General features: G+C 45.0%; 1 protein-coding gene across 1 annotated transcript; it reads right to left on the bottom strand.

Annotated features, from left to right (window-relative positions):
* Positions 1 to 490: 490 nt before the first annotated feature.
* Positions 491 to 22,198, bottom strand: LOC127000979 (uncharacterized). Its single transcript, XM_050865152.1, has 20 exons — positions 22,128 to 22,198; positions 19,994 to 20,849; positions 16,271 to 16,337; positions 15,608 to 15,757; positions 12,521 to 12,661; positions 12,038 to 12,184; positions 11,183 to 11,329; positions 10,860 to 10,997; positions 10,198 to 10,344; positions 9,510 to 9,656; positions 9,119 to 9,262; positions 8,548 to 8,691; positions 8,161 to 8,274; positions 7,573 to 7,808; positions 7,266 to 7,403; positions 6,340 to 6,510; positions 6,031 to 6,087; positions 5,771 to 5,915; positions 5,283 to 5,408; positions 491 to 1,391 (listed from the first exon to the last, which is right to left on the bottom strand). The coding sequence occupies exons 1-20, from the start codon at positions 22,196 to 22,198 to the stop codon at positions 634 to 636; spliced, it is 4,044 nt and encodes a 1,347-aa protein (XP_050721109.1). The 3' UTR covers positions 491 to 633.
* Between the last annotated feature and the right edge of the window lie 3,743 nt (positions 22,199 to 25,941).

A 25,941-nucleotide genomic window follows, 5' to 3' on the forward strand; every position in this document is an offset into this window, starting at 1 on the left:
TACTTGTCTTTACTGGAATATCATTGTTACTGGGTGGTTTTGGTTACAAAATAAACCTACTTATCCAGCCTTGTTGCTCCTCAAGAATGGGGAAGAACAAAGTGTCAATATCAGTTGTACATTACATTAGCCATCTTTCCCATCATTCACATTAGAGGATAAGTTGATCAGTTATTACACTTAGGGCATGTAAGATTGATTGCCACCTGTCACCATGGCCAACAGTTTTCTTCTACTTGGGGTTGCGCACAATAATGGCTGTCTGTATCACAGACATTTGCACACTGGTGATCGTATCAAAAGTCGGGTTAAGGCTAATCATCAAACATTCACTCACTTAAATTTCTCTTAACACAGTGGCATCATTGTTGCTTTGCATTCTCAGCTTCTTGATTTGAGAGTGAAGTGATAGCATTGTGGATACCAGAGACAGAGCTTCTACTATTTCAGCCAATTCAACCAATCTTTAAAAAAAGATATTAAAAGAATATTAAATTAGAAGATATATTTTTGAAACAAAATTAACAGGGGAGCATAACTCTTGTATCAGACTAAACACTGCAGTTATAAACACCTATGTACATTAATTAAAACATTATCCCACACTTGGGGAGCCGCTGAACATTAAACAGCTTAGATACAGCACACACACTCCCCTTCACATAGGTATGGCCAAGGCAGCTCCATCATACCTTGTGGACACTGGCCAGCGGGGGCACAACGATTAGGGCAATCCTTCTGGGTACAATGGGTGGTAGGAGGCGTGGGAGTAGGGTAGGAAGGAGTGTAAGAGGTGGAAGATGGGTATGGATATGTGGGGAATGTGTGCGAGTATGTGGGTGTGTATGTATGGTAGGTGGGGGTCTGTGAGGTGTACGTGGAGTAGGTGTATGTAGGGAAAGTGGTCGAGTATGTGGGTGTGTGGTATGTAGGGAAAGTCTTTGAGTATGTGGGGATATGGGTTGGGTAAGAGGTGTGCTCAGTAATGTATGGGAAGGTGATATCAGCGAGTGGATACTTGTATATTGGGGTAGTGTGTGTAGTGGTGTACAGAGTGGTCTGATAAAAGTCTGAAGGGAACGGATAGTCAGAGGAGATGTATTCAGAGAAGTCGTAGGTTGGGAAGGGATATGGATTGGTGGTGGGCGTAGTTGTGTATGGGGTGGACGGATACGTTGGCGAGGTCACGATTGTTATAAAAGTGGTGGTGGTAGTGGTGATGCTAGTAGTGGTGGTGGTAGTGACCGTGGTGGTTGAGAAGTGTGTGGTGGTGGCCAGGATGCTTGCGGTGACTGTGGTGGTGGCGGTGGAGGTGCATTGGTCCGGGGTGGTGGTGCTCATGCAGTGTGGGGCAACTCCTGTGGGGTCTATTGTGGTGCTGCCATCTGATCCTGTTGAAAGAAAGTGACGGCAAGTTTTAGCAGTTAGCATGTCTAGATCTTGTGCTTAACCCATCCCTCCGATCCTGTTGAAAAAATGATTGCAAGTTTTAGCAGTTAGTATGTCTAGATCTTGTGCTTAACCCATCCCTCTGATCCTGTTGAAAAAATGATTGCAAGTTTTAGCAGTTAGCATGTCTAGATCTTGTGCTTAACCCATCACTCCAATACTGTTGAAAAAATGATTGCAAGTTTTAGCAGTTAGTATGTCTAGATCTTGTGCTTAACCCATCCCTCTGATCCTGTTGAAAAAATGATTGCAAGTTTTAGCAGTTAGCATGTCTAGATCTTGTGCTTAACCCATCCCTCCAATCCTGTTGAAAAAATGATTGCAAGTTTTAGCAGTTAGTATGTCTAGATCTTGTGCTTAACCCATCCCTCTGATACTGTTGAAAAAATGATTGCAAGTTTTAGCAGTTAGTATGTCTAGATCTTTGTGCACTAACTCCCTCCGATCCTGTTGAAAAAATGATTGAAAGTTTTAGCAGTTAGTATGTTTAGATCTTGTGCTTAACCCATCCCTCTGATCCTGAAAAAATGATTGAAAGTTTTAGCAGTTAGTATGTCTAGATCTTGTGCTTAACCCATCCCTCTGATCCTGTTGAAAAAATGATTGAAAGTTTTAGCAGTTAGCATGTCTAGATCTTGTGCTTAACCCATCCCTCTGATCCTGTTGAAAAAATGATTGAAAGTTTTAGCAGTTAGTATGTCTAGATCTTGTGCTTAACCCATCCCTCCGATCCTGTTGAAAAAATGATTGAAAGTTTTAGCAGTTAGTATGTCTAGATCTTGTGCTTAACCCATCCCTCCTATCCTGTTGAAAAATGATTGAAAGTTTTAGCAGTTAGTATGTCTAGATCCTGTGCTTAACCCATCCCTCCGATCCTGTTAAAAAAATGATTGAAAGTTTTAGCAGTTAGCATGTCTAGATCTTGTGCTTAACCCATCCCTCTGATACTGTTGAAAAAATGATTGCAAGTTTTAGCAGTTAGCATGTCTAGATCTTGTGCTTAACCCATCCCTCTGATACTGTTAAAAAAATGATTGAAAGTTTTAGCAGTTAGCATGTCTAGATCTTGTGCTTAACCCATCCCTCCAATCCTGTTTAAAAAATGATTGCAAGTTTTAGCAGTTAGCATGTCTAGATCTTGTGCTTAACCCATCCCTCCAATCCTGTTGAAAAAATGATTGAAAGTTTTTGCAGTTAGTACGTCTAGATCTTGTGCTTAACCCATCCCTCTGATCCTGTTGAAAAAATGATTGAAAGTTTTTGCAGTTAGTACGTCTAGATCTTGTGCTTAACCCATCCCTCCAATCCTGTTAAAAAAATGATTGAAAGTTTTTGCAGTTAGTACGTCTAGATCTTGTGCTTAACCCATCCCTCCAATCCTGTTAAAAAAATGATTGAAAGTTTTAGTAGTTAGTATGTCTAGATCCTGTGCTTAACCCATCCCTCCAATCCTGTTGAAAAAATGATTGAAAGTTTTAGCAGTTAGTATGTCTAGATCTTGTGCTTAACCCATCCCTCCGATCCTGTTGAAAAAATGATTGCAAGTTTTAGCAGTTAGTATGTCTAGATCTTGTGCTTAACCCATCCCTCTGATCCTGTTGAAAAAAGGATTGAAAGTTTTAGCAGTTAGTATGTCTAGATCTTGTGCTTAACCCATCCCTCCGATTCTGTTGAAAAAATGATTGAAAGTTTTAGCAGTTAGTATGTCTAGATCTTGTGCTTAACCCATCCCTCCGATCCTGTTGAAAAAATGATTGAAAGTTTTAGCAGTTAGTATGTCTAGATCTTGTGCTTAACCCATCCCTCCGATCCTGTTGAAAAAATGATTGAAAGTTTTAGCAGTTAGTATGTCTAGATCTTGTGCTTAACCCATCCCTCTGATCCTGTTGAAAAAATGATTGCAAGTTTTAGCAGTTAGCATGTCTAGATCTTGTGCTTAACCCATCCCTCCTATCCTGTTGAAAAAAGGATTGAAAGTTTTAGCAGTTAGTATGTCTAGATCCTGTGCTTAACCCATCCCTCCGATCCTGTTGAAAAAATGATTGAAAGTTTTAGCAGTTAGTATGTCTAGATCCTGTGCTTAACCCATCCCTCCGATCCTGTTGAAAAAATGATTGAAAGTTTTAGCAGTTAGCATGTCTAGATCCTGTGCTTAACCCATCCCTCCGATCCTGTTGAAAAAATGATTGAAAGTTTTAGCAGTTAGCATGTCTAGATCTTATGCTTAACCCATCCCTCTGATCCTGTTGAAAAAATGATTGCAAGTTTTAGCAGTTAGCATGTCTAGTTCTTGTGCTTAACCCATCCCTCCAATCCTGTTGAAAAAATGATTGCAAGTTTTAGCAGTTAGCATGTCTAGATCTTGTGCTTAACCCATCCCTCCAATCCTGTTGAAAAAATGATTGCAAGTTTTAGCAGTTAGCATGTCTAGTTCTTGTGCTTAACCCATCCCTCAATCCTGTTGAAAAATGATTGCAAGTTTTAGCAGTTAGCATGTCTAGATCTTGTGCTTAACCCATCCCTCCAATCCTGTTGAAAAAATGATTGCAAGTTTTAGCAGTTAGCATGTCTAGTTCTTGTGCTTAACCCATCCCTCCAATCCTGTTGAAAAAATGATTGCAAGTTTTAGCAGTTAGCATGTCTAGATCCTGTGCTTAACCCATCCCTCCGATCCTGTTGAAAAAATGATTGCAAGTTTTAGCAGTTAGCATGTCTAGATCTTGTGCTTAACCCATCCCTCCGATCCTGTTGAAAAAATGATTGCAAGTTTTAGCAGTTAGCATGTCTAGATCTTGTGCTTAACCCATCCCTCTGATCCTGTTGAAAAAATGATTGCAAGTTTTAGCAGTTAGCATGTCTAGATCTTGTGCTTAACCCATCCCTCTGATCCTGTTGAAAAAATGATTGCAAGTTTTAGCAGTTAGCATGTCTAGATCCTGTGCTTAACCCATCCCTCCGATCCTGTTGAAAAAATGATTGCAAGTTTTAGCAGTTAGCATGTCTAGATCTTGTGCTTAACCCATCCCTCCGATCCTGTTGAAAAAATGATTGCAAGTTTTAGCAGTTAGCATGTCTAGATCTTGTGCTTAACCCATCCCTCCGATCCTGTTGAAAAAATGATTGCAAGTTTTAGCAGTTAGTATGTCTAGATCCTGTGCTGGACCCATTATATTAACCTGATCACCCTTCTGTAGTTAGTGTGTCTAGATCTTCTGCTTAACCCATAACTTCCATTCTACTTCAAAGTCTAGGCTTATTCTCTTAATTGTTATGTCTGCTTAATTTGTCCCTTGAACTATCAATTTCCCCTTCCTGTCTGTTCCTCTACCCTCACCCTTTCCTCCTCCTTTCCCTCAGACCAAGGTGCAGACAGAGGCACCATTCTGTAGTTAGTATGTCTAGATCTTGTGCTTAACCCAAAATTTCCATTCTTTTAACTTGATCACCCTTCTGCTTCCCTACAAAGCCCACTCACTAGTCAGCCATTGCAATTAGTGTGTATCTTTTGCCTGTCTAATCCACAATTACCAGTCTGTTCATTTAGCTGTTACCACCCTTCTGGTCCATCCATAAATCCCAGTCACCCAATAGTTCTTCCACTATCTGTAGTCCCCCACAAATCACTGTTTCACTACCCATATAAAGTTCTCATTCTTCACCCTTTTATGCTTCAACCCAACAAATGGTCAGTGCAGTCATTTATCATCCTATTCACACTTCCTAAGCAAGCTATCACTCTGCCACTATCTGTAGTCTCCACAAATCTGTTACACTATCAATACTCATCAGTCACACTCCCATGTTTCCACACTACCTGCAGTCCATACACTCACCCAACAGTCTCTGGCCCAGCTTCAGGGACACCACAAGGTTCTGGCGGAGCATGAAGATCCACTGCTCCATGGCCTTGACGGGGAAGCCGCCCTGGTGCATCACACACACATCCGCAGCACAAGTATCTGCAGCAAAGATAGTTAAGTTAGTTGCCAGGACAGAAGCTGTTTAGGAGTTTGAGTAAATATAAGTAGAAGTAGGCAAGCAGATCTTTTAATTATAATGAGATTCAGGGAGCAGATGCATAGAGTATCCAAGTGAGGGGAAGCATCGCTGCACCACAACCTTGATGCTAGGAGTCAAAACCTGTTCCTGGTTCACCTATGATCACAATGCATTACTAAAGGCTTATCCTTGAAGTAAAGTTACGTAAAGTTTATAAGTAAAAAAACTATAAACTTTAATTACAACTAATGAAAAAAGCATAAACAGAAAGTAGTTAATCTTTTGCAAGTGACCTGGCAGCAAGTCTACAAACCGAGCTTACTAATATAGGGGTTGGTGTCATAGACGGGCGGGGTGAAGCCGTTGGCCATCTGGGTGGTGGGGAGGCCGTCAGCAGCGTCCAGCATCTTCATGCAAGTTGTTTGGTAGATGCTTCGCCACTTGGGGTTACTTGGGCACGGGTCATCCTGAGAAGATAAAGGAGAATAAACGTTAAACAAGGACTAGAGCATTTAGCAAGAAGACATAGTAGCCACTTTCTTTTTAAATGAAATTTCTCTTCACACTGTACATTATTCTTACCCCGTTGATGGGTCCAGTGTGAGGCTGATGGCAGTGTGCCTCCGTCTGCACGTTGGTCTGAGGGAAAGGAGGAAGAATGGGTGAGGGTAGAAGAACAGACAGGAAAGGGAAATTGATAGTTCAAGGGACAAATACAGCAGACATAAAATTGAGCAAATAAGCCTAGACTTTGAAAAAGATTTAGGAAAATTAAGGAAACTTCAGAAATGGGCAAAGGTTATAAAGATTAAAGGTTCAGGCCATGTTAAAGAGTTACTGTATGAATAACAGAATGGGGATGAGTGAACAGGTGCAGATAAGAACACTAACCCTCCAGGAATGGGGGAAAGCGAGGGGCCAGTTGTTGGATGGGTAGGTTGTGCCGTCGCGAGCCCTAAAGTCATCATTCGGGTTGAGGTTGTAGTGGCCGCACAGACCGTCCAGGTGGTCCACAAGGCTGGAGGAAGCCCACACGTCCAGGCGGAAGAGACAGGCCAGCAGCTGTGTAGAAGACGGTAGTAGACGTGACAGGGTTTTGTGGATGGCAGGAATGAGTCTGCATAATACGATCAATAGTGGCAAGGTATACAGCACTTCAGTTTAACGGATGCCAGAAAAAATCATCGGGCTACAAGTTAGTGGGGGGGTTTAAGGATTACATGCCGAAAGGGAGGGAGAGACTTCTAAGCAGGGTCTTGTCTATGGTAGTAGGAAGGAGGAATAATGGAACCAGCAGTACAGTTTAATGAATGTCGAAAGGACACTCCAGCTATAATTAAATGAAGGGGTTTAATGATTACATTCAGAAAGGGAGGGGAAGACTTTCAGGCAGGGTATTGTGGACAGTAGTAGGAAGAAATAACAGGACCAGCAATAGCAATGTTAATGGCTAGCAAAAACAGTTTGATGATTAGAGATGAAGTATGCAGTTGAAGTAATGCCCCCAAAAACTCAATTTGGCTAAAAGTCAATGCAGAGGCCAGATGATATGCAGAAGGGTGAAAAGTTCCCTAGATTCAATAGGAGGAAATGATCCCCAGAGAAAGAAAATTTCACAGTAAGGGAAGCAGCTCAAGGGCAACTAACGAAAACATGAACAAAAGAGCCCACTAGATGCTCCTAAAAAAAAAAAAAAAAAAGAAATGATAGGCCAGGAGAAGTCACTTTTTGGGTGGACCTGGAACACTACTGTTTACAAAGTAGAAGAAAAATATGTACCCACAAAAGGACTCTTAAAGGAATCATACTCCACGCACCACAATGCCCGAGGAGCCAGCCAGGTAGATGCCACAATCGCCGCGCCACGCCAGCACGGGCACGGCCGCGCCATCGCCAGTCCTCAACACCTGCACGCCGCTCTCTGCTACCAGATTCTCGTAGCCATTTACATTCACCTGGAAGTGAGAAAAGGTTGGCACTCCAAGATTATTCCCTCTATTATTCTAACATACTTAACATATCCAAACAATGGGTCAAGAAAGTTTGTTGAGACTATATCATTAATCTTTGGCAGTATAACTAGGTATGCACAACCAGTCACCACAAGTAAGACTGACGCATTACCTTGAACAGACCGTAGTGGTTCACAGTAACAATGGTGTGCTCATCATTCCTGAAGGTGGTGTGTCTGAAGCAGGTGGAGCGGCCCTTGCAAGTCTTGGGCCAGGTGAAGACTCCCAGCGGAGGGGTGAAGGAGGCGCCTTGCTGAGCCACTGTGTAGTTACAGGTGCCGTTGAAGTTGTACAGCTGGTGGTCGAAGGTGAAGACGTGCATGTCCCCGTGGAGGTGACAGTGGCGGCCTGACAGGGAGGAAGAACCAATCCATGCATTATGACATTAGGGGATGATCTACATAAATATCAAGACAGCGTGCACAGCATCACAATGGTGATTTGGATTAATTTGTTACAATCATTCTTTCGTGACATTCCTTCTACAGTCAAATGTCCATATACAACACAAGGTGTTGTCTGAAGAAAGGTATGAACATGAAAATACTCAATTACACAAAAAAGGCAAATTATTGCTTTTGAAAAGGAAAGACTTGTTATATTAAGAGGCAAAAGTAATGATTCAATTGTTCATAAGAAACTACAATACTATACACAGCAACCTCAAGACCATTAGTACAAAGCTTAAAGTTTTACTCACAGCAGTCACTGATCTGTCCCATATACGCCCAGCCATAGCTTGTGCACTCTATGGGGAAGCAGAGGTGGTCCAGCCGTGCCCCCACAGGGTAGCCGCGGCCAGCGAACAGACAGTCTGCACAAATTTAAAAATTAAAACTTTGTGGAGCAATAATAGAAACATCTACCCCAAAGCTAGTGTCTTGCCCACCCATTACTGGGCTGATTTGAAGACTGAAGCATCCAGTATTGGATAATTATAGGAAAACAATTTAAACTGGAAGGAAATGTATATTAGAAGAGATAATATACCTCCGATGTAGATATACTTTTGTGTTCAGTTCATTTGAATGAGAAAATATTTAAAAACTAGGTGGTTATAAAACCAACAGTGGTCTTGTCAACTTACGGGGCACGTTGGTGGGCAGCTCCGTGGCGGTGGTTGGGGTGGTTGTCGAGATGGGCTCTGCCAGCAGGGCTCCGGCGTGGCAAGACAGCTGAACATTTAGGTCAGGCAGGGACAGCATGCCCTCCAGGCAGCACCTCCCCTCACCTGTGTGGCAAGGCAGCCATAGGAGAGGAGGGCCACAAAGATTGGTTAGCAGGTGTGGAGGTTTTAGAGACTAACATTTTACAATAAACTTTTTTCCATTTTTTTCCACACAACGGTGCCAAATTAAGTTGATGCATTCTTGGACACCTGGGCACTACCAGTGAGAAAATCCCTCATTTTAATTTAAACTGTCCAAGCCAGAGTGTTATTTGCTGTGACCCAGAGCCATTTTATACAATACCCAAAAGACATTTGAAAATGTAGACACTAACTGCTGGTTGCCTTGTGTAATATGGTACGGTACTGATCTTTTGAAATGGGGACCCATTCAGTAGACAACAGTCAAGACCTCCTACATTGAAGAACCCTGCATCAAACAGTCCTTAACAGGTTGAAAAGTGTATTAGTCTCTCCTTCAGCCACTTACCACAGGCCCCTTCATGCTGCAGGGTGAGGCAGGGGTTCTGGCACGCCGCCTCTTCTAGGTGGCACTGGCTGGGGTAGGTAGTATCGTCACTGCCACACACTGGCACCTGGTTCGTCATCGGGCACAAGTCTCCACAATTACGGCCTGAAATGTAAAAACAAATCAAACTCTTTGCTTTCAGTCTTAAACCCTTAATGACCAAGCCTCCTCAACCTCAGTCTACTGACATGTTTCTTGCTTTTAACCATCATTTTGATGCCAACTTTTGTTACTCGAGAAATATATGCACGCGTCCATCCCTCCCGGTGATAATGCACGTGTCCATCCCTCCCTGTGATAAAGTTAAAGCCACAGTAAAATTTTAATAAAGATGAAACCCAATGACACTCACCGCAAGGCCCCACTCCTCTGAGGGTGATGCAGGAGTTCTCACAGTGCGTGGCGTCATTCAGCTGACACATGTTGCCGTAAGTCTTTCCATCACTGCCACAGACAGGGTCAAAGTTGAATGGGCAGATCCCTGGGCAGTCTCTTCCTTCTGTAAAAGAAAATATTCTATGGCAAGGTTTACGGGTTACTTTAGGGTTTAGACGGGGTACGAAGCAACCAGCAGTTGGTGTCTGGTTTTTCAAAAGTCTTTTGGGTACTGTATAAAATGGCTCTGGGTTGGACAGTTTACAGTTTATATTACAATATCAGGAGGGATTTTCTTGCTGGTAGAGTGCCCAGGTGTCCAAGAAAGTGTCCATTTGATTTGGCATGGATGTGCGAGAAAAATGGAACAAGGTTCTGTATAAAATGTCAAGTCTCTAAAACCTCCACACCTGCTAACCAGTCTTTGTGGCCCTCCTCTCCTATGGCTGCCTTTATAGGGTCACACACTGTACTCTATACCTTGTACACTACACTGCCTACAAGTCAGATCAAGCAAAACTTAAAGGAGTCGCTAAGAACACTGAACAGGTTAGAGAAACACTATAGTCATGAAAACCTGGTCCACAAGAAATAAAAACCGCTGCCAGCAATGACAACCCTGGTGAATTTACTAATGGATGTGTGCTCCTCCACTATGCACTCACCACAGGGGCCTTCCCGCTCCAGGACAAGGCAGGGGTTTTGGCACGCTGCCTCCTGCAGGTGGCACTGGCTGGGGTATGTGGTGCCATCACTGCCACACACATAGTTCCCTGATGCTGGCACAGGGCATGCATCACCACATACACGAACTGTAAAGAAAATCTAAAGTTAAATTTTAGTGTAAATATTTACTAACATCTGGTGAAAGTACTCCTATTTGTACTAAACTTCAATTGTATTTATATACAGTTCATGACTTTGTACTTTTATTTGACTGTATGCAACCACTGACCTCACATCAGCAGAAAAAAAACGATGTATAGGCACGGGGAGCACGTGAAGCGAAGATGATAACGACTGACAAAGGTGTGGCCCAATGCACAAAGTAAATATCGTGGGGGATCTGTATAAACAACGACATGCACGGTACTGAAATCTGAGGCGAGGTGTCCAGAGACTTTGCAACCAAGTGGCAGCTATAGCCAGGGACCCGGGGTCGCGGTGTTCGCATGGCCCCAGGAAGTCTTAAACAAGCGAATACCAAGCTAACAAGAAGGCAAGATAGAAAGATGTAAGTGCTGGAGACAGCTGTTCTAAGATTGGGTTCCGGAAGAGTAGCAAAACTTTTTCCCATTCAGTCATCACCGGCTACGGCAACACTCACGGCAGGCACCCTCGGCTCGGAGGGCGATGCAGGGGTTGGTGCAGGCGGCGGCATCGAGCTGGCACCGGTTGCTGTAGGTCTTGCCGTCAGTGCCACACACGGGAGCGAAGTTGAGCGGACAGATGATGGGGCACGTGACTGGCAACGAGGAAGTTAAAAATGTAGGTACAGATCTGTTTGGGGCGTGTGAAGTGGGGGAGGGGGGGGGGTAAAACAATGAGAATACATTTAAACTGCTAGAAGTTGCTGGTAGGAAGTATAAAAAAAAAAAAACACATAGCAACACTCCAAATTTCTCTTGCGTAGATTCTTAGCCTACTCACTGCAGGGACCCAAGTGTTGCAGGGTGATGCAGGGGTTCTGACAGGCCGCCTCCTGCAAGTGGCACACGCTCTCGTAGGTGATGCCGTCGCTGCCGCACACGGACGCATCATCCACGTGCACAGGGCAAATGTCGCCGCAGGTACGGGCTGGAGGAGGAATTACTTACACTTCGGGATTACTATATATGAAGAGATCATGGGGAAAGCCAATTGATAATGAACCTTTGGTAGGAATGATACTTTCTGATGCTCCTTTGGTCACGGGTGGTTAAAATTACTCCTTGTTCATGAAATGCTTGGTACCTATGGCTGTATGAAATGGTAGGTACTGTAGGTAGGTATACTGTACCTATAGGTGTAAACAAATGGTTTAAATCCTTAGCAATTAGGCATTTCTCTACCTATTTAAACTGGCTGATCACTAGTTATCAGTTGTTAGGTTAATTCATAGTTAATTTATAAATCAACCTTGAGTACAAAAATTCTTCGCTCTAACCATAAGGAACAAGGAACTTCACACTAATACAAAAACTAAGCACTACCAAACAAACTGGCTTTAGGTTAGGGCCTCCACGGTATAGTGGTTAGCATCCTGATCCTCGCACGGCCAGCCCATCAAGGTGGCTAATCCTCCCATTCGGGACTTTCATTGAATAGGTACCTGGGATGGTAACGGTAACCTGTATTTCACACTGGTCACGTGTCCCTGGGCAATGGGCCATTACCCGACACAGGCTCGGGGGCCTACGCGAGTGGTAATGAAGACAGACCACGCGCAGCTTTAGCGTATGCTCCTAACTTTCCCATTAGCATTTCCATCGCAAGGAGTACGAGGATAATACAATGGGTACTCACAACACTGTCCGTCGGCGACCTTCTTGATGCACGGGTTGTCACAGGCGGCGTTGGAGAGGTGACAGTCGCTCATGTAGGTGGCCCCGTCACTGCCACACACCGGGTGCCCGCCCACACACATCTCGCGGCACTGCTCACCCGGCGACACTGGAAAGGGCAGACACGGCCGCGGACAAGGCTGTGACTATTGTTTGTGAGGAAACTCAATAACAACCAGTGTTCGTAAAATCTCTAGTTGCTGAATGCCAAAGATGGGAGCGAAGGAATATATATTTTTAAGATATAAGGCTGTAAGTTACCTCAGCAGTTTGATATTTGGCGCTGCAAAGTAACAGTTAAAGTTCACCACACTATCGGCCTGAACTAGTGCATGATTAGAAAGGAATACACTTGATAGCAGCAAACTGGGAACTTAAAAGCTGCAAGGCTGACAACTGACTAAAAACTTGGATACGGTCTCATTTTGCCCGGGCGTACACTCACCACACTCCCCGTCGTGCTTCATCTCGACACACGGGTTGGCGCAGCGCTCCATGCTAAGGTGGCACGCGCTGCTGTACGTGCGGCCGTCAGTCCCACACACCGGCTGGTACACGGCGATGCAAGCTTCTGGGCATGGCGAGTCTACAGGGAAGAGGAAGATATGGTCCTTATTACGTTTCGTGTTCCCATTACGGCTATTTCCCAAGGCACAGTGAAGATTACCCGGGTTTTCATTGGCAATTTTAACGTTCAACATGCACGAGTCTTATTATCTATCACTCGTATCACCAAACAGTCCATGGAAATCCCAACTGTTTACACGAGAGGCTTTTCAAACCGGCGAACCAAGGCGCCTATACGTTTGAGAACAGGAGTCATGGTTCGTATTTTCATATTTCCGCTCAATTATTTCCAAAGTCCATAAAGGAGATCAATCTGATTCATGGAGAGTGGGGGAAATGAGAGGTATTGGGGAGAAAGTGGGCGGGTGGAGAGTGTCAGCGGGGGAGAAGGGTATGAGGGGGGGGATGGGGGGAAAATGAGATGTATTAGGGAGAAAGGGGGCGGGGGTAGTGTCCGCGGGGGAGAAGGGTATGAGGGGGGGGATGGGGGGGAAATGAGATGTATTAGGGAGAAAGGGGGCGGGGGTAGTGTCCGCGGGGAAGGGTATGAGGGGGGGGATGGGAGTAGGGTAAGCCAGAAGTGGAGGTAGCTGGTGGATACAGGTCACAAATACGTCACGCCTCACCTGTTCGAACGTGTAAGTGGCTCACAGGTTTTTGCCATCACAGCCAGGAGTAAACGTCATAATTAACATCTGGCAATGCACAATATCGTCAAAACTTAGCGGAGTGTGTGATAATCTGTGCCAAAGTACCATGCTGATCAGTCTTTGTGGTACGTCATAAGGTCTGATATGGATAGTAAGTTCATAATAAAACCCATTAAAATACCCTCACCCCCAACGAAAGCCTAATCAAATGTGGGTGTGCTGGTCCCTAGATTTCAGAATATGGGCCACGTCAGAAGTCAAAAGTGCTAGAGGTGGAGTGAAGGAGTGTGTATGGGGATGGGGTGGAGCGCGACTTATTAAACCCGGGCTGTGGAGGCGTCGTGGAGTCTGAAGCAGTTACGGCGGAGAGCTCCCAAGAAAGTTCCGCGAGACTCCTTATGAAGTCAGATGGTATATATACGTCTGGTACTTGTGAACACTCCACAGCCCTAGTACAAACATATGGAAGGCTGTTGAGCAGAGAAAGAAGTGAACACTCCACAGCCCTAGTACAAACATATGGAAGGCTGTTGAGCAGAGAAAGAATGAAGACGTAATAAGTGTGGAAAAAGGCAATACAGTAAAGGGTCATAGATCATACAATATTGAACTGGTAAACAAATAGATTATGAGCGTAGAAATATAAGGATAAAGACATAGTACGAGTGTGGTAAAAAAGAGGTACCAGTAGAAAAAGTCAAAGATGGTGCAATGTTGAACAGATATAACTTTAATAGACTATGGGCGTAGGAGGATAAAGGTAATACTGAAGGGTCACCGTCGAGGAAAGGAAATTGTGCGCGGGTGGAAAGGAACAGACAAGTGGAGGCGCCAAGGACTGAAAAAACCCAAAGGACTAGCCAGATCTTAAGCGCTAATTATAAAGGTAACGATTGGGCATGGTTAGAGGTAGAAAACAGCTTATTAGTAAGAATGAAGGCAAAGAGGGTTAACTAGGAACAGGAGTAGTAGGCTATTTGCTCAACGAAGTACCAGGTGGTGACGTATGAAGGTTAGAGGTATAAAAAAGCTAATTAGTGTAAGAATGAAGGCAAAGAGGGCCAACTAGGAACGGGGTAGTAATACTTGCTCAACGAAGTACCATGTGTCGAGGTACGGAGGTTGTGTCAATTAATGTGGACCAAATTAAGGGAAGGAGGGTCAACTAGGAACGGGGTAGTAATACTTGCTCAACGAAGTACCGTGTGTCGAGGTATGGAGGTTGTGTCAATGTGGACCAAATTAAGGGGAGGAGGGCCAACTAGGAACGGGGTAGTAATACTTGCTCAACGAAGTACCGTGTGTCGAGGTATGGAGGTTGTGTCAATGTGGACCAAATTAAGGGGAGGAGGGCCAACTAGGAACGGGGTAGTAATACCTGCTCAACGAAGTACCGTGTGTCGAGGTATGGAGGTTGTGTCAATGTGGACCAAATTAAGGTGAGGAGGGCCAACTAGGAACGTGGTAATAATATTTGCTCAACGAAGTACCAGGTGGTGATGTATGAAGGTTAAAGTGTCAATTGATGTGGACCAAATTAAGGGAAAGCGCAAAACTAGGAAGGGCTTTGAATTTCTGCAGAATTGGGTAGGAAACTAGCGGACAAGATAATGAATGGTCAATAGTTCCAACCCTTCAGTACCGCAAATGCAATAAACGCTGCACCCTTCCTTCCTCCTTTCTTTCCTATCCTTCCCTTCTTTCTTTTTCTCTTTCCTTAACCGTCCATCGCTAAACCTTAACCCTGTCCTTGTTTCCTTCCTTCTTTACTCTTCTTACCTGCCTCTTCCGATCCTCTTATACTTTTTTCCCTGTTCATTTTATCTATTCTGCTTCTACTCTTCTTCCCCCTCCTGATCCTGCATTTAGTCCTCCTTATCCCTTCTACCTTCTTCTCGATCCTCCTCTTATGCTTTTCTCTCTTCTCCTGCCCTTCTCCCGATCCTACTTACACTTGTACCTTATCCCTTCCTCCCGATCCTCCTCTTATGTTTTTCTCTCCTCTCCTGCCCTTCTCCCGATCCTACTTACACTTATACCTTATCCCTTCCTCCCGATCCTCCTCTTATGCTTTTCTCTCCTCTCCTGTCCTTCTCCCGATCCTACTTACACTTATACCTTATCCCTTCCTCCCAATCCTCCTCTTATGCTTTTCTCTCCTCTCCCGCCCTTCTCCCGATCCTACTTACACTTATACCTTATCCCTTCCTCCCGATCCTCTTGCTCACCCATTTTGTTTCTCCTGATCCTACTTTTAATCCCCTTTTTACCCCCTTTTTCCGTTCCTCTATTCTGCATTTTCCTCCGCCACTCACCGCATTTGCCGGTGTGTCGCTGGGTGATGCAGTGGTTAACACACGCGGCGGCCTCGTACAGTTTGCAAGGGTTGTCGTACGTCACTCCGTTACTCCCACACACGGGGTGATAGTACTCGGGGCACGGCCACGGACACGCCGCCCTGGGACCTGAGCACGGAATAGAAAAAGTATTATATAGAAGGGCAAGACAAAGTGCCGTATTCCAAGATCTCCCTTAATATATATCATTACTATATCGTATTTCAACTGAAGCCCCTTAACCTTCTTTGTTGAATTCGTACTTCATATTCAATTACTTTTTGACCCAATACTTGCGCCATATGAAAAAAAAATACCTAGCAGTTAACCCATAAAAGTCGATCACAGAAAGCAGATCGAGTCTGGAACTGATCAAAGTGGTAGGAGCTTGTAACATGGGCGCTACAGACAAGACTTGCAAATTTACCCGCCAATCACTTAACCTTGCACTTCCGCAAAAAAAATCAGAAAAAAAAACTTATCTGGGGTCCAGCCATTAATCCATAGAAAAGGATCATGGAAAGTACATGATGCTGGAACGAGCCTGTAACATCAGCGTTAAAGACAACCAAGACAAAGATCTACCCACATAATTATTAAAAGTGATAACTAGGGAAATACACAACAGATTAAGTCACTTACTGGAACCAGACTCCTGGCCTTGGGCGCACACAGCCAACACCAATACGATCACCACCGTTGCCTGCATCTGTGTATTATCATTGTCATTATTATCAAAATACATGAAGGGGCATTAAGGAGAAAAACGATAGACCAAAACAATCCCCTCGATGAGAAAACATTAGTATGAAAAATAAATGACAAAGTAAGAATAACGAGAATAGTAGAAGAACATTAGTATGAAAAATAAATGACAAAGTAAGCATAACGAGAATGGTAGAAGGAAGGGCTTTGTTGTAATTTCTGCCTAACGAAGATCAGGTGTCGAGGTGAAAAGTGACAAATAAGAATAACGAGAATTGTAGAGGAAATAGCTTTGTTGTAATTCCTGCTTAACGAAGATCAGGCGAGAAGTGACAAATAATGAGAAATGTAGAGGAAATGGCTTTGTTTAATTCCTGCTTAACGAAGATCAGGTGTCGAAGTGAAAAGTGACAAATAAGAATAACGAGAAATGTAGAAGGAATTAAGGGCTTCGTAATTCCTGCTTAACGAAGAGGATGTGACGAGGTGAAAAGTGACAAAGTAAGAATAACGAGATTGGTAGAGGAAATGGCTGTTTAATTCCTGCTTAACGAAGATCAGGTGTCTGTGACGTTAACACCAGTTAATGTGGGAGAAATTAAAGGAACGAGCGAAATAAGGAAGGGCTTTTAATAAAATCAGACTAAGAAAGTAGGAACGGCAAAATAATGAATGGTCAATAGGCCCAACCCTTCCATATAAAACTAGGGCTTTCAACAATTTCAGCACTTTTAGGAAACTAGCGAACAGCAAGATAATGAATGGTCAATAGGCCCAACCATTCCATATAAAACTAGGGATTTCAACAATTTCAGCATTTGTAGGAAACTAGCGAACAGCAAGATAATGAATGGTCAGTAGACTCAATAATTCAATAGATAACTAGGAAGGGCTTTTAATATTTTCATTCCGAGTAGGAAACTAGGGAGCACTAAGATAATGAATGGTCAATAAACCCAACCCTTCCATAAAAAAAAACTAGGGCTTTTAATTATTTCAGCACGTGTAGGAAACTAGAGAACGAATGGTCAGTAGGCTCAATCCTTCAATAGATAACTAGGAAGGGCTTTTGATATTTTCAGTCCGAGTAGGAAACTATGGAGCACTAAGGTAATGAATGGTCAATAGGCTCAACCCAACGATGCCAGATAATCTTATTCACCACGTTGTATTTTCCGACAAAACTACATCAATAATTAACCATTTCAACGACAACTACTAATGAATCTCGTTATTTGGGTGCAGGAGATAATTTACGGGTCGGAAATGTAAAAATTGAAGTTCTGTACGATAATCTGGCAACTCTATTCCAACCCTTCAAGAATTCGTGCAGTAAACATAGTAACCTCCCCTCCCCCCATCCTTCTTTCCTTCCTTCCGCAAGAGGGGGAGAAAAGTACCGAGGAACAAGAGGGATGACGAGGTAAAGAGTAAAGGGGGGTGGGGGGTGGGGGGTTAGTTTAGTAAGGCTGCAGAAGAAAATGTATTGATGGGGAGATTGCTCAATGTTAAGGAGAGGTTTTTCGTTAAGAGCAGCAGAAGGTGACGTGCGGGGTGAACGTATTGCACCCGGTACCACCCACCACACCCCTCTCCGAACCACCGCACTTCACACCGTACCACATCACCCTCTCGTACCACACCACCACCACCACCCACCTGTTACAACACCACACCACCACCCACCCTCTCCGTACCATGCCACACCACCCTCCCGTACCACACAATAGGCAAATAGAACTACCGCACTGTATAACTAGTACTACCATAATATCTGTTACCTTCCAATTTCAACCACCATTATTTCTATTACCACAACTATTACCGCCACCAAGCAGTCATTATCGCCACCACCATCACGTAAACGAAAGAGATCACTCACACAATATTACCAGCACGGGACCGCTTTGTTTGCTCAGACTCGACACGCCCTGTCCTCATATTGATAGAAATTACTAAACAAAGGGTCGTGCAAAACATTTCGCCGCCCAAGAACACATATTTGACACTGCTTTCGTAGGGGTTGTGGGCATTTCCAGGGGCAATTGTATGACCCTGGTGATAGTTTAACCCTTCCTCTGTACCGTGAACCTGAAGAAACATTCATGAGAATCCAGCTGACCCCCTCTTTGACCTTTAGAAATGGCTGATGTGAAAAGCGATAGAGTCTTATAATACCGGGTGAAAGCTCACGCCCAATCAGCTAAACGCCTTCGCACTCCTTGTCGCGAGCTGGGCAGACAAACACCGTCTTCCTCTTCCCCCCTGCTGACCAAGACAAACAGTCTCCCCACCTTTTCATCACATTATCTTCATGCTACTCCCCGCCTTTTTGCCTTGCCTTCCCTCGCCTTCCCTCCCCTCCCCAGAACTATTCAATACACCCCAACACAACGAATTTCTTCACACTGCTACTACTAAAACGCCCAACACAACCACTTTCTTCACACTAACAACCAAGAAGACCAACACAACCACTTTCTTCACACTAACAACCAAGAAGACCAACACAACCACTTTCTTCACACTAACAACCAAGAAGACCAACACAACCACTTTCCTCACACTGTAACAAACATGGAGTCCAGATGATCAGGGGCAATGGTGCCTGCAAACCGGAGGAAGCGGACCAGTTATCCATATATATATATATATAGAGAGAGAGAGAGCACCTTGATGCCAGCCATGCTTAACATTACAACGCCATCCTTAAACTCTAGTAGATTCCTAGGTCACAATGTCGCCACCTCCGTTTCCTTACCGTGCCGTCCTGCAGGTGATACTCCTCACAAGCGACTGACCGCCTTCCTTTCTCACGGGTAATTCAAGTCGACTAAAACGAAACACAAACGACCCTCAAAGGCCTCGCAGCCGCCAGTGAAGATTGTGTTGAAGCTTTGGAGGCGGAACAGCGACGCGGTGGAAGTTTACAATATCGAAATAGTGTTTATAGATGAAGCTTGTTACCTTCGTGGGCGGTGTTTATGGCTCTTGGGCAGGTCACGATTACTGATGCATATAGACGGACGTGACAGTGTTGTGTAATTGAAGAACACACCGACATTCAGTGAAGGGGTAACCTATCCAGGTATATATCCGTTGTCACCTGCGTTTACGTGCATCAAGTAATAAAACCTACTCATGAATGTATAACCATGAATACCGTAAAGATGTTCGCTGGTGTATTCTGTAGGCCCCCCCCCCCCGTCCCCTCCGCCCCCTGCCTCAGGGAGTCTCCACCACGCACGCCTCGAGGCGATTGTCCTGTTCGCCCATTACCACAAGAATTTTACTTATTTCTTAACTTCCTTTGGCAGGAGGGTGACAACTATTTTTCAACGCCAGTTTGCAAAGATAATTTGACAATAATTGAAATAGCAATGTAACATAATAATATTAACGACATAATTATGTCCATGTAATATGATTGGTAGGTATATATTTGGACATAATGAAACTATATTTATCATGTTATAAAATAAAACCCTCATTACGTTAGTGATTATTATGCAAGTAAGTATGAACACGATAAATAGCAAAATACCTGCGATGTTATCAACTCGACTTTAGAAACGATAATATGGCAGGTCCTTTGCTACAGTCATTACGAGATGAAGCTTGCAGGCGACGCTCGGCCCGCCCCGGCCTAGTGGTCGATACCTGGCAGGGGCCGCGGGAACTGAGCAGCGGCGACAGAGGCACAGCGACAATGGCAGCGATGGCAGAGGAGGCACCCAAGAGGCGGCCACGAGCCACGCGTGGCACTGCGGCGAGTACAGACGTTGGCATGGGCGTGGGCGTGTGGTGGCTGCAGGCGGTGGGCTTGTGTCCGTACGTGGTGGTGGGCCCCGAGGGTGCCTGCCGCGTGGGTTGGCTACCCGCGGCGTGGTGCGTGGTGCACCTGGCGCTGAATGTGGCCCTGCAGGTGTGGATGAACGTGGGCGATGCAGCCATCTGGAGGGTCGTGGTCTTCCACCAAACGAGCGTCGTGGCCATTGCCGGGAAGATCATGTTGAATATGGGCTCGCAGGTGGCGTTCAGTGTCACGTGTCTGCTGCTGCTGCTGCTCAGCCCCCGCCTGCCGCGCCTCGTGAGGGAGGTGGCAGCTCTAAAGCGGCTGGCGCGCGGCCTCAACCCTGCAGGACCTCGGCGTCTGGGCGCGACCAGCCTCGCCTTCCTGTGGGTGTGCGTGGCGCAGTACCTGTTCTTCATCTTCAGGATAATAGGCTTTATCATCTCTGATAGCGACGGGGCCCGGTGGCTGGTGTTTGTGTTGGCTCTCGGGGACTGGCTGCTCAGCTTCCCCTCCTTCCCTGCTATGGTACTGCTGCTCAGCTCGGAGCTTCGCCGCCTGCAGGCCGCCACCCGCGCAGTGCTGCCGCCCCGCTGGGAGCACCTGGTCACCGAGGTGCGGGACGAGGCCACGGACGTCAACTCAAGTGGGGCCTGGAGTGTGCCCGCCGCCGCAGTCACCCCTGACCTGGCACCCTTCCTGCGGCGGGCCCGCGTGGTGCTGCTGCAGACGGAGGAGGTACATGAACATGTAGATGTAGATGCAGAGCTGTAACCATTTTCAGGACTGTGTCCCGATATTGATGTCGGGGTAGTGGTGGCGGGTCTACTTCGGACAGTGTTGAGGCGTTAAGAGTGACCTGTAAATTCTGCCAAAATTCGTCTATCAGTCAATCAATAAGAGCATACGGCTGTGTGAGTGTGGGTGGGGGGTGGCTGGCTCGCCTCGCCCAACGACGCCAATCACGGGAATCCCTACGAATAAGTCTCCATTCAGGCCCCCTTCCCACCCTGAGTACCCTGTGGTCAAACCACGACCTTTGTGGGCATCTCCTTTGCCTTCTCCACTTGGCATTCTCTATATTGCAGAAATAACCGGGTGAGCAGGGTCAGCTTCTGGGTAGAGTGCCACGTCCCCGTATAGACGGGGTTGACTTTTACTGCTTATGCAGGTAATGGCCTCGAATCAGTCTTACCCTTACGGAGTAGTCGCCAATTTGACACAGTCATTCCAGTGATATCTCAAGATTCTGGGTTGGCATCTATTACCAAAGGCATCAATCCAAATCTTCAAATCACTTCTCACTGTTCATGTCTCACAGCCATAGAGTACAGAAAGCACAAGCAACGTGAAGATTCGGATCTTTGCTCTTCTTTACAGGTATCGACAACGCTATATACTCGTGCTGAGCGAGCCCATAACACTGTGGGCCAAGCCAGCTCTGGTCCCTGGTACCAAGAAAATGTATTTCTCAACTTCCTGAATCTTGCAAAAAACAGAAGGGAGAACTGCTGCATGGTGTTCCTGGTACCAGAACCATGGGGACCAACACTTGAGTCACTGCCAGCTCTATCAGCGCCAGTAGTAGCATCAACGTCACCCAAAGCAACGGGTCTTATCTGTTTAGGGGCCGTATTACAAGTCGAATCCGAGAGGTTTCGGGTCCCTACAGAGTTCGGTTTAGGGGCCGTATTACAAGTCGAATCCGAGAGGTTTCGGGTCCCTACAGAGTTCGGTTTAGGGGCCGTATTACAAGTCGAATCCGAGAGGTTTCAGGTCCCTACAGAGTTCGGTTTAGGGGCCGTATTACAAGTCGAATCCGAGAGGTTTCGGGTCCCTACAGAGTTATTCATCCCGAACTCTGTAGGGACCCGACTTGTAATACGGCCCTTAGACCAAGTGTTATTCCGACTGAGGGTTTACGTCCTCATAAACTCTCCCCTTTTTATGCGGCTCCTCATTCTACTCCATGCACAGGTGTTGGCCTGCCTGCTGGCGTACCTCGGGGGGCCCCTGCTCGTGTGGCTGAGCGGCGGCGTCGTCTTCTTCACCTTCTCCACGTACAGCCTCATCGTGAGGCTGCAGAAGCAGGGCAAGTTTGAGATCGTCTACTTCGCGTTTGGGTTCGTTTTCATGTTGGCGTTTCCAGCGATAAACATGGCGGCCGAGAACCTGCTGCAGGAGGTGAGGGTGGCAGCAAGAGCAGGTGTTGTTGTTGTTGTTGCTGTTGTTGTTGTTGTTGTTGTTGTTATTGTTGTTGTTGTTGTTGCAGCGCCGTCGGTGTGCTGGTGTCTACCGGCGCCTCTTGGCTCATCCCGACGTGGCTCCGCTGCCCGAGGTGGGTCTGGCACACACTGTGTTACCTTGCCTTGCCTCACCTTGGCGTGCCCTACCTACCCTTGCCTCTTCACCCACAGGCGGCAGCGGTGCTGGCGGAGCTTGAAAGGCCTCTGGAGATGCGAGTCATGAAGCTCTTCAACCTTGGCGGCTCCTGCGTCACCACAGTAAGACTCCAAGGGCGGAGGGCGTCCTTGTCTTCCGCTAGCTTGTCTCCTTCTGCCGGGGCCGTTGTTAGGGCGGGGCCCGGGTAGATAGAAGTAGATGGGTAGATCATCGACGAATAGTGTTGTAGATTTGTATGGAGTGTGTACTTACTCTTTCATGTGCACGGCGTGTGTCATGGACGAGTATGTAGTATTGGCCAGGCGACAGACAGGTCGGCTCACGCTCGCTTGGGGTCGGTGAATGACGTCAGCAGTCCCACCGCCTCATACCAAGGCCTTTTAGAAGGCCTTGCTCATACCCTGGCCTGGCTGGCCACACTCTCCAGTCAGAAAACAGTCATCCATCTATCCTGATGTGTGGCACAGTGCTCTATCCTTTTTTAACAGATATGCCTAGTAACTGTTCAGTGTATGGGTGCTACAATACTCTACTTAAAAAATGGAAATACTGTGCGCTACCTCAGGTTTCCTAAAGAGGAAACAAGAAGAAAACAGCGGGTGATTTGTCGCCGCCGTAGAGGCAACATAATCACAAAATATGCAGTTGTCTGTTCTGCACTTTTTACAGAACATGATATACAGATGACATGAAGTACAGGCTGCTTGACATTGAAAATTCTAGAAATCAACGAGTCTTGCAGAAAGATGCTGTCCCTTCTCCTTTATATGCTACCGAATGGTAGTACCTAGTATGAATCTCAACAGTGATGACTCTAGATACGATATGAGACAGTGATGACTCTAGATACGATATGACAGCGATGACTCTAGATACGATATGAGACAGTGATGACTAGATACGATATGAGACAGTGATGACTCTAGATACGATATGAGACAGTGATGACTCTAGATACGATATGACAGTGATGACTCTAGATACGATATGAGACAGTGATGACTCTAGATACGATATGAGACAGTGATGACTCTAGATACGATATGACAGTGATGACTCTAGATACGATATGACAGTGATGACTCTAGATACGATATGACAGTGATGACTCTAGATATGATATGACAGTGATGACTGGATACGATATGACAGTGATGACTCTAGATATGATATGAGACAGTGATGACTAGATACGATATGACAGTGATGACTCTAGATGCTGTAAATGATAAACTGATGATTCTAAGTGCAGTAGATGGATGATTCTAGATGCGGGTGATGATAGTGATGACTCTAGATGTTTTTGATTACATGTTGGTGACTGTACACACACACACACACACACACACATACATACATACCTACATACACACATACATACATGCATACATCAGGCTTGTAAATTTGGCAGATTTTTTTGGGGTGGTTGGAGGGCATCATATAATGATGCCCTCTAGCCCCTCGTGAACCTATGGGTTCCCTATAGGTTCACGAGGTGGCGAAAGGGGATTTTTTTTTAAATAAGCACTGTTAGGGGCATTTTGAGGCCAATATAGAAATCATTTTGGGGGCTATAGCCCCACTAGCTCCCCCAGAAATTACGGCCCTGAACATACATACATACATACATACATACATACATACATACATTTATACACATACATACATACATACATACATACATGCATGCACACAGATAGATAGATGTAAATACATGGATGGATGTATACATTCTCTGCACTGTTCCTGTTTTTTTTTTTTTAACGGAAAGGTTAGTTTTGAATTTAAATATAAATGATCAACATGCACCTGGAGCAGATCAAAATGAATCAAGTGAAGTTACTGTGACCTGAGTTTGTCTAATTCTGATAAGGCCATTTCAGGTCACAGTGGCGTCCCCTGGTTCATCTTAATCCACTCCAGGTGCATGTTGATTACTTAGACAAAAATTGAGAATTTGTTATTTACTACTTCTAATAACACTACCACTATTACTACAACAACTACCACCGCCACCACCACCACCACCACTACTACTACTACTACTACTACTACTACTACTACTACTACTACTACCACTACTATTGATGCTACTTCGCTAATATGCATAATGCCATAAATAGTAATGAAGAGCAAAAAACAACAAAAAAGAGTGAAAACAAATCTGTAAAAATAGTGGTTAATAAGCGCGTCAGTCAGTGAGTGAATAGGAGCGAGTGGGACTTATCAAAATCTAATCATAACAAGTCTGTTCACGCGCAGGAGAGGCGTGACAGAGAGGTGACGTCATACTGCCTCGGTGGGTCCAATGACAGAAAACGGAGTAATTGATGGGTGACTTGTATTTTCTTTTATTTTGTTCACTGTATACTACGTTTTCAGTCATACTATTTTTTCTTTATTAACTACAAGTATACCATTCTTATTTAACAAAAAATACTTACTTAGTAATTTTTGATAATTAACTGATGAAAGGAGTAGACAGGAGTGAGATAAATGAACTAAGCATGTTACTCATTACAATGCAATATGTCATTTAATTAAGTAATTCACAGAGCTGGGCACTTCCGCACCTCTGTCCGCACCTCCGCTCCTCCGGACCTGCGGACCTTTAAACGAGGTGCGGAGGTCCGAAGTGCGGAAAGTTTTTCAAAAGTGCGGAAGTAACAGGTGCGGAACGGCAGTATTTTAAGTCCGTACCTCCGCACCTGAGGTTTTCAAGGATAAAAAAAATGAAAACGACAAACAGTCCGCGCTCTGCAGTAATACTTCCGGTCGTTTACGCGGTCTGTGCTGCAGGGCATGTTTTCCCGCCACTTGAGTGACGTCACTCATTCAGATTTACGGCCCGGTGTTGCATGTGTACTGAGGTATGATAATTATGATGAGTGTAAAAGTAGTTACTTTACTTCAGGTGGTGGAGATTCTATGCGTTAAAATGACAATAATGATAACAAAAATAATGGTAATAATAATAATAATAATAATGATAATAATAATGCTGCTGCAGTATTGCCTTGTATTTCTTTTTTTTAAGGTACGGACTAGATTTTTCAGGCGCGCTTTAATAGTTTTGGGTACGGTACCGGAGGTGCGGAGGTGCGGTACCGGAACGAGTGAAAAAATTTTAGGCGCGGAAGTACAGGTACGGACTATATGTGTTTCGAGGTGCGGAGGAGCGGTACCGGACTACCCGATATCCAGTAACGCGCCCAGCTCTGGTAATTCAACAATGATATAAAAACTTCTATTTTCTTGTCAGAATCTCTATTGTAGAGTTTCCTGTTTACATGCTATTAGTGGAATAATTACCATTTATGTGGCTACAGGGGCGTCATTTCAGATTTTTCTTGGGGGGGGCAGAGACAGTTTGGTGAGCAAAGAGCTTCATCAGCTCTCTTTATATATATAT

Source organism: Eriocheir sinensis, chromosome 19, assembly GCF_024679095.1.
Source record: "Eriocheir sinensis breed Jianghai 21 chromosome 19, ASM2467909v1, whole genome shotgun sequence".
NCBI classification, from domain to species: domain Eukaryota; kingdom Metazoa; phylum Arthropoda; class Malacostraca; order Decapoda; family Varunidae; genus Eriocheir; species Eriocheir sinensis.